The sequence below is a fragment of the Triticum dicoccoides genome, chromosome 2B, assembly GCF_002162155.2.
Source record: "Triticum dicoccoides isolate Atlit2015 ecotype Zavitan chromosome 2B, WEW_v2.0, whole genome shotgun sequence".
Taxonomy (NCBI): domain Eukaryota; kingdom Viridiplantae; phylum Streptophyta; class Magnoliopsida; order Poales; family Poaceae; genus Triticum; species Triticum dicoccoides.
Window position 1 is genome coordinate 46,368,162 of NC_041383.1, and position 6,865 is coordinate 46,375,026.

General features: G+C 41.9%; 1 protein-coding gene across 1 annotated transcript; it reads left to right on the forward strand.

The window, feature by feature from the left end:
* Window positions 1–235: 235 nt before the first annotated feature.
* On the forward strand, window positions 236–4,716 carry LOC119362030. The gene is made up of 7 exons (XM_037627201.1): window positions 236–553; window positions 1,043–1,500; window positions 1,681–2,873; window positions 2,954–3,029; window positions 3,129–3,433; window positions 4,006–4,104; window positions 4,216–4,716. The coding sequence occupies exons 2-7, from the start codon at window positions 1,119–1,121 to the stop codon at window positions 4,366–4,368; spliced, it is 2,208 nt and encodes a 735-aa protein (XP_037483098.1). The 5' UTR covers window positions 236–553; window positions 1,043–1,118; the 3' UTR covers window positions 4,369–4,716.
* Window positions 4,717–6,865: the final 2,149 nt, after the last annotated feature.

Consider the following 6,865-nt stretch of genomic DNA (forward strand, 5'->3'; position numbering starts at 1 on the left):
GTCGATTTCTCCAACGATCTTTGCCCGCAAAAATAATAATTTCTCCAACGATCTATGTGTAATTATTAATTTGCATAAGGATGTTCTTACTCCTATAAAGTTGACCGACTTGAATATACCGTCTCCACGCCACGCCTCTCCTCGCCTCGTCCTTTCGTTGTCCCGAATCCAAAGCCGAGTCCAAACCCTCTCCAAGCGCAAGCGGCGCGGGCCGCTACAAATTTTTCGCTCCCCTTCCCGCCAAGCAGCACCAACCGTGGCGCCAACTTTCCCTCGCTCTCCCTCTCCTTCGCGCCAAGCCGCCTCCCCCTCTCCACCCCCCTCATACATACGCCGATATCCAGAGCCGTGAAGCAGAGTAGGGTTCCAGTTCCGGCACCGAGATCTCTGCTCGCCGCCGCCGCCGCCGCTCCCCGCTTCCTTCTTCAGTCCCTCCCTCCTCAAGGCCGGCGCCTCCCCGGACGGAGCGGGCGGTCGCCCTCTCTGAGCTCGACGCCGACCGTCCCGCGGCTCTTCCTCGATTTACCCGGGGCCGGGGGTTCTTCAGGTTCAGGTACCGGCAGGGTCTAGATCTGTTTTCACTTTTCGCATCTCAAGCTGATGAAATGAATTCTAGGACTATTAGATCTGTGTGGTGTTGAATCTGCCATGGCTGGGACTCCTGTAAAGTCGCAGTTTTGCGAGCCAGTAGCATTCTAGGCCGGTCTGTGGGTTAAAGACTAGCAGTAGCAGCAGGCTCAGAGCCAGGGTTTGTTGAGGGATTCGAGATTATTGATTTGTTCCGTACTTGAAGATTGATGACAAATTTGAGGGCTTTACCTCTTGCAATGTTATGCTCTTTTCTTCTTCTTTTGCTCTGTTATGGAGAATACACGACCTAGCAATTGCAATGCCCTCAAACATACTGTGATTCTTTGAAGATGCTTTCATGAATATCATAACATGGCGTCTGTTTTTGAAAGATGGCTCCATTCTAGTGAAGATATTGATGCGTATCTGCACCATTTACCTGATTATAACACCTATTTTTGTATGTCTACAGGGGCCCTTTTATTGCTTCCCTGGATAGATTTTGCTACAAATAAGGCGCTCAATCAGTCGACTGTCATTTAGCCACGATGTCTTGCGTGGTTAACAGAATAGATTCGACCCTCAGAAGACCCATAAAATTCAAGAAGACCCGTGTATTAAGTGATATATACAGCGACAGTTACGAAGTGGATTTCACCAGTTTAAAGCCTGTCAAGACCGAGGAAGTTGATCTTGATGAGCCTCTTATTGCTTTGAAACAGAGGAAGGAAAAGATACCACCTTGTAAAGCAAAAAGAGAGATGGATGCATCATCTTCTCCACATGCTACAGAACCAGTTGATACATCACCAAAGGGAGATGAAATCAGTCCTGTGCAAACTTTCCTATTTGAGTCAACACTCCATGACCCAATGACAGTGAAGCTTGAAACAGGAGCTGTAGATCGAGAGCACTGCGCAATTGCCATTGGTGGGTATTGTTACCCAAGCAAAAATAAAATTCTTATATTCCAGTTCTTTGTTATCTCAACATTGAAGATCATCCACATGACTTCTGTCTTTCAGCCATTACTTTTTTCTTGAAGCAAACCTTTTCGGGGATCCTTTTTGCATCAAAACTGACAAATTTTGTTCTTTTTTGTACTTGCAGAACATAATGAAGAAATAGCTGGGGAGGACATCTGCTGTGCCGAAATGGAAAATACAGTAGTTCACACCTGTGACCATTCATCTGTTGTGCTGCATCAGTTTCCCATAGAAGATAATGGATGTGGACAGCAGTCTGGTTTCATCACCCAACCAACTGAACAGGATGTTTCTGACACTGGAGCACATTTGCATGACAATGTGGAGCAAAAAAAGACGGATCCCAATGTTTCTTCACTAGATCCCATTGATGAAGTGTGCAACCATCAGAAATCATTGGATGATACAAGTAATTCAGATGTGAATAAGTCTTCTGTTGGGAATGAGTTTCCGTTGTCTCCTGTGGATCGTTCTTGTGATGATCAGACAGATAACAATGAATACAGGTATCCAGAAGTTGTTCAAGTCAATACATCAGAAAGCATAAAACCTGTGGAAGGGTCTTCTCCAATTAATGAGTTTAAAACATATATGAGGCGCACATTGGTAGTCATGCAACCTGATTCATGTGGAAGCACAGACAAGATTTGCACTTCACTTGAGGAGGTTGTGCAGATGCCGATGGAGGGTCAATCAGATTCACTAGTCTGCCATGATGTGAAAACAAAGGATATATTACTGCATATGAATGTTGAGCAAGCAGCCACAGGCTACAATTTCGCTTATGACAAAACTCTTGATTTGGCTCATACTGCCCATTTTGACGCCCAAGATGGGCGGCTAGAAAATATAGTTTATGATGCTCTGAATAATCATGTGCAGCGGAAGTGTTTTGAAACAAAAACTTCTGTTGTAGTTCCAGATACTGTTGTGATTCTGAGCCCACCAACTGTAGCAGATGTTTCACATGATGGTCACATCTTACTTGCCAACATGGATGAGTCATCAAAGGATATGAATCAGCTAAGTGGTACAATGAATGTTGACATTTGTAGATCTGTTAATGATCAAGAATCAAGAGAAGCATATGTTGTTCAACAAGAGTTATCCCAGGCTTGTGTTAACATGGGCAAAACTGGATGTGCAATATCAGATAGTTCCTCTAATCTTGAAGAAACACAGGAAATTTCTGGTGAAGCTTCAATTTCAACTCCAACCTGCCTGGGAACTGATGGGCAAACTAGGGCGTCTGATTTTCTCATTGATGAAGGATCAATTGAAGTTCATACTCCAAAAAAACTGTTGTCCAAGAGAAAGGTCCGCAGAGCTCTTCTAATCATGTTTCAAAGAATAGTTGTGAACGAGTTTCTCATCTTTTACACTATCCTTTTTTTCAGACTATGTCACCAGTTTGTCAGGAGAAGTTTTGCAATGCTTGGACTGATATCGATTTGTGCGGAGTCCAAAGGCTGAGTAAGCAATCTATGCTATCTGTAGTGTTTTTATTTTTTTAGCAGAGTAGTTAATTATTACAGTATTTCTTATTGTTCATGTTACCATTTCTGATTTCAGAGAGAAAGATTAATCTTGAAGACCGATCTGTGTTAACCACAGACAGGAAACTTAAGAACAGAACTTCTAGCTCCTTTACAAACAAAGAAGCTGTCAAGTCAACAGAATCCCCATCTCCGCAGCTGAGAACTTCATCTGTTCTTCTGGACACTGAGAAAGCTGTTGAGTTTTCACAAAGGCAGATGCATGATATAGAAAGCATTGCTGCAAATCTTATCAGGAGCTTGAAGCACATGAGAAGTTTAGTGAACGAAACTTTGTCATCGGAAGCACATTCTTTGCTTCCCAATTCTAACATTGCCGAGGTGAGACATTATTAAATATAATAGATACTTGTGAACTCATATGATTTTATTGCTGTGCAACCGATGGATGATACAACATAATAAGTAAATAAGAATCGTTGTTTGATGAAGTTACATTATATATTGGCTTTGGAGCACAAAAAGATTTATTTGAGATTTGTCTTTCTGCGTTTCTCTAATTTTTGTTCCATTAGCTGCTTCTATTTATAACAGATAATATAAAGCTAAAGCTCCTTCTATTTGTGCAAAGTTAGTTTCTTGTTGTACAGCAGAATTACTATTGATTTACATTTGCAGTTCTCATGTAAACCATCTGTTGGGACTGAAAAGGTCACACGCCTTATCAATTATTGATATACTTAAATATGTGCTTTCTAGCAGTAAAAAAAGTGCTTTTCCTGTATGTGCATTAATTAGAATTAGGCGGGACTTGTTTAGGCTTACCAGAGCTTATGATATTGCAAGATCATGAATTACCTATGATACTCTAGGAACTGTTTGAAGTTCACAGCTGCTTCCCAACTATAATCTTGTCAGATACTTGGCTGATATCTTATGATTATCATTCTCAGATGAGAGCAGCATCCGAGGATGCATTGTTGGTGGAGAGAACTACAAGGAAATGGCTGTCAATAATGAACAAGGATTGCAACCGCTTTTGCAAAATATTGGTTGGTACCCCTGCTTTCAAGATTTGTTTAATTTAATAGCACTGCAGTGTTTTCTGAACTCTCAGCCTGCATTTGTGTCACCGCTCACCACTATTAAAATCCTGATTGCAGACGCTGGAGGGAAAGAAGGCTGTTCCGCAACCAGAAGCGCCGAGGAAACGTAGGAAGATAACGTTCGCGGATGAAGCTGGAGGATCGCTCTGCTCTGTTAAGGTGTTTAGTGATGGACAGACCTCTCCTTCTGCATGCCAGGGCGAGTTATGAACATCATTTTGGCTGATAGTGTCAGGCAGTTCTTTCATAATAAGTTGGTTTTGATAATGAAGAATCAAAAAAGATGGCCCTGGTTTTTTTTGTTCAAAGAGAGATAGATGGCCCTAGAGTTGGGAACCAAGTAATGGGGGAATGCTTCTGTGTCATTGTGTCTATACTTTTTTCTTCTAGCAGTGTATGTTTAGATGGTTAGAGTCCATGTGAAGTGGCTTCTAAACTGTTCCATCAGAATGCCACCTGTTGTAGTTTGTAGACAAGAATCGACTTGCTGCAGTTTGATGTTGCGGTTGATTTGATTGTATGACTGATTGTTTCTCGATGTGGGCTTGTGGATTCCTCTGTTTTAGCCATGACTAAATCTGCTCTACTGTATCTAGCTAGACGAGTCAGTGTAGTCACCTCACCCATGACATTACAGTTCCATCAGTTTATGAATTACCATCTCGTTTTTTTGACATAATTTTTGAGTGTAGTACTGCTATTCGCACCATCTTATCTCAATATAGCAACCACCGCCTACAAAACTACTCTCAAAAGACCCTGCATTTGGCAGAAACTACTCTCAAAAGATTCCTGGGATGATTAAGGCGTTAAAACCCAGCTGATAAGTTGAAGGTAGCTAGTACAAAGCTTAAATTCCATGATCTTAAGACGCTAAGGAGACAACTGGTTCAGCTGGTGTGTGCCACTTGGGGTCATCGCTTTCACTCGCCTTCATTTTGCACTCTTGGGAGCGAGCTTCTTCTTCTTCCTCCTCAGCTGAAAATAAAGTGTTGAAACAGAGTTAATGTTAGGGGCTGGCGGCGATGGAAATCTGTACTGAGTGGACTCTTACAGAACTGGAAGATTGATGATTTATCACAGCAGACATGGAAAACAGCACACAACACAAATCTAGTTAAAGAAACATAAAGTTTTAAAAAATTAAAGTTGCAGCTCCGTTAGCGTTTAGATCTATACAGAATGTCATTTAGCTGACTTGCCACATCAACTCTGAAACAAGCACAGTGAAACTTCATTTTGATCGACGACGAAGACCTACAGTACGTGACTGAAGCTGAAGAATATGGACAATATTACGGTGAGTCGGTGACCAAGGCCAAGAACACGAACCATGACATATAGCACCGTAAGCTCCATTACACCTGAAAATCGATATAGAAACAAAACTACCTAGCTGACTCCGTACGGCAATGCAGACTTACAATAACTCTGGAACAAGCATCAACAGAATATGTTCTGGCACTATATGATGACTGTATTATTCAACAGGGTTGACCTTTTGCTTCTTCGGATGCCCCTTGTTTTTCTTGGCGTCACGGCGCGCCCGCTTCAGACCCTTTATGTCGCTTGTTAAGGTCAATTTTGAAATCTTCAGTAGATAAAAAAAACATGAAGCAGGTTACAGTATACCAATAGGTCAAAATTTAAACTTCACAACTCTTAGTAAAAACAAACCTTCTGGCGTGGGATGTAGATCATGCCGCGCTTGCCGTCAATTACATCGTTCGTCACATTTTTCACGTGCAAAAATGTCAATGCAGTTGTGAATACATACTGACATACAAGTTCTCAGTTACAACTAAAGCAGAAAGCATAGCTGTTTAGGGCCAATGACACGAGTCTGCAACCTAAGCATCAGGATAACAATATCTGATGAACAAAAGACAGGTGTTCCATCCGAGTTACTACCTTCTTAGCGTGACCCGGAGTAAAAATATCCTGGTGTAAAAATATCCAAGTAAGTATTAACTTTGTAAGCTAAGCCAGGTAGGGATGGCGACAACTTGCAACAGCAACAGTATTTTCTTCTTCTTCTTCTTCTTCTTCTTCAAGAAACAAGTGCAGCCCAAGTGAAAGGATTCAGGCACGCCAGGGCGCCGTCGCTGTCGCAGCAAAGGTTAAAAAAAAAGTCAGATATAACATATTCAAATTTAAAAGTCAAATGAAAAAGCATGCAAGGTTGAATGGGTGGAGCTGCCAAAGGCTGCGAAAACATGGACCCATCTAATAAAGTAATTAAGGGTTAAATCACATGGAAAGACCAAGCTAGTTTCCGAATCAAGAGGTAATCGGATGGTTCATTGTCCGTGTGTCCTCACCCCTGGGTGCCACAAACACTCTCTCATGTTTAATACCTAACGAAAAATAATTACCCAAGTAAATAGGCGTTATGGTGTTGCTACTTCTCAGTCAACTAAGGTTTTGCTTAAGTGCGACTTTAGCTTAGTTCAGAAATACAAATTTTCACTTTTCTAATTGATTGAGAGTTTGAGACTAGCAAGCTTAGGTCATCTCACAAGAAAAGAAGAGGTAAACGTAAGTGAGACATAGACATGGACGCATCATCATAAGTGTAAAAAATTCTGTAAATACGTACCTCACACTTTTGAATCCGCTCGTGAAAAAACAGGCCCCAGCCTCCCCAGCACCGCCGCGAGGTGCCAGCTGTCAGACGACGCCTCCGGCAGCGACTTGATGAAGGTGA

Excerpts from the sequence above, each read along its gene's own strand:
- LOC119362030 (XM_037627201.1), top strand. The coding sequence starts at position 1,119 with ATGTCTTGCGTGGTTAACAGAATAGATTCGACCCTCAGAAGACCCATA. Across the intron at positions 2,874-2,953 it reads AACTGTTGTCCAAGAGAAAG|ACTATGTCACCAGTTTGTCA; the intron begins GTCCGCAGAGCT and ends CCTTTTTTTCAG. Across the intron at positions 3,434-4,005 it reads CCAATTCTAACATTGCCGAG|ATGAGAGCAGCATCCGAGGA; the intron begins GTGAGACATTAT and ends TATCATTCTCAG.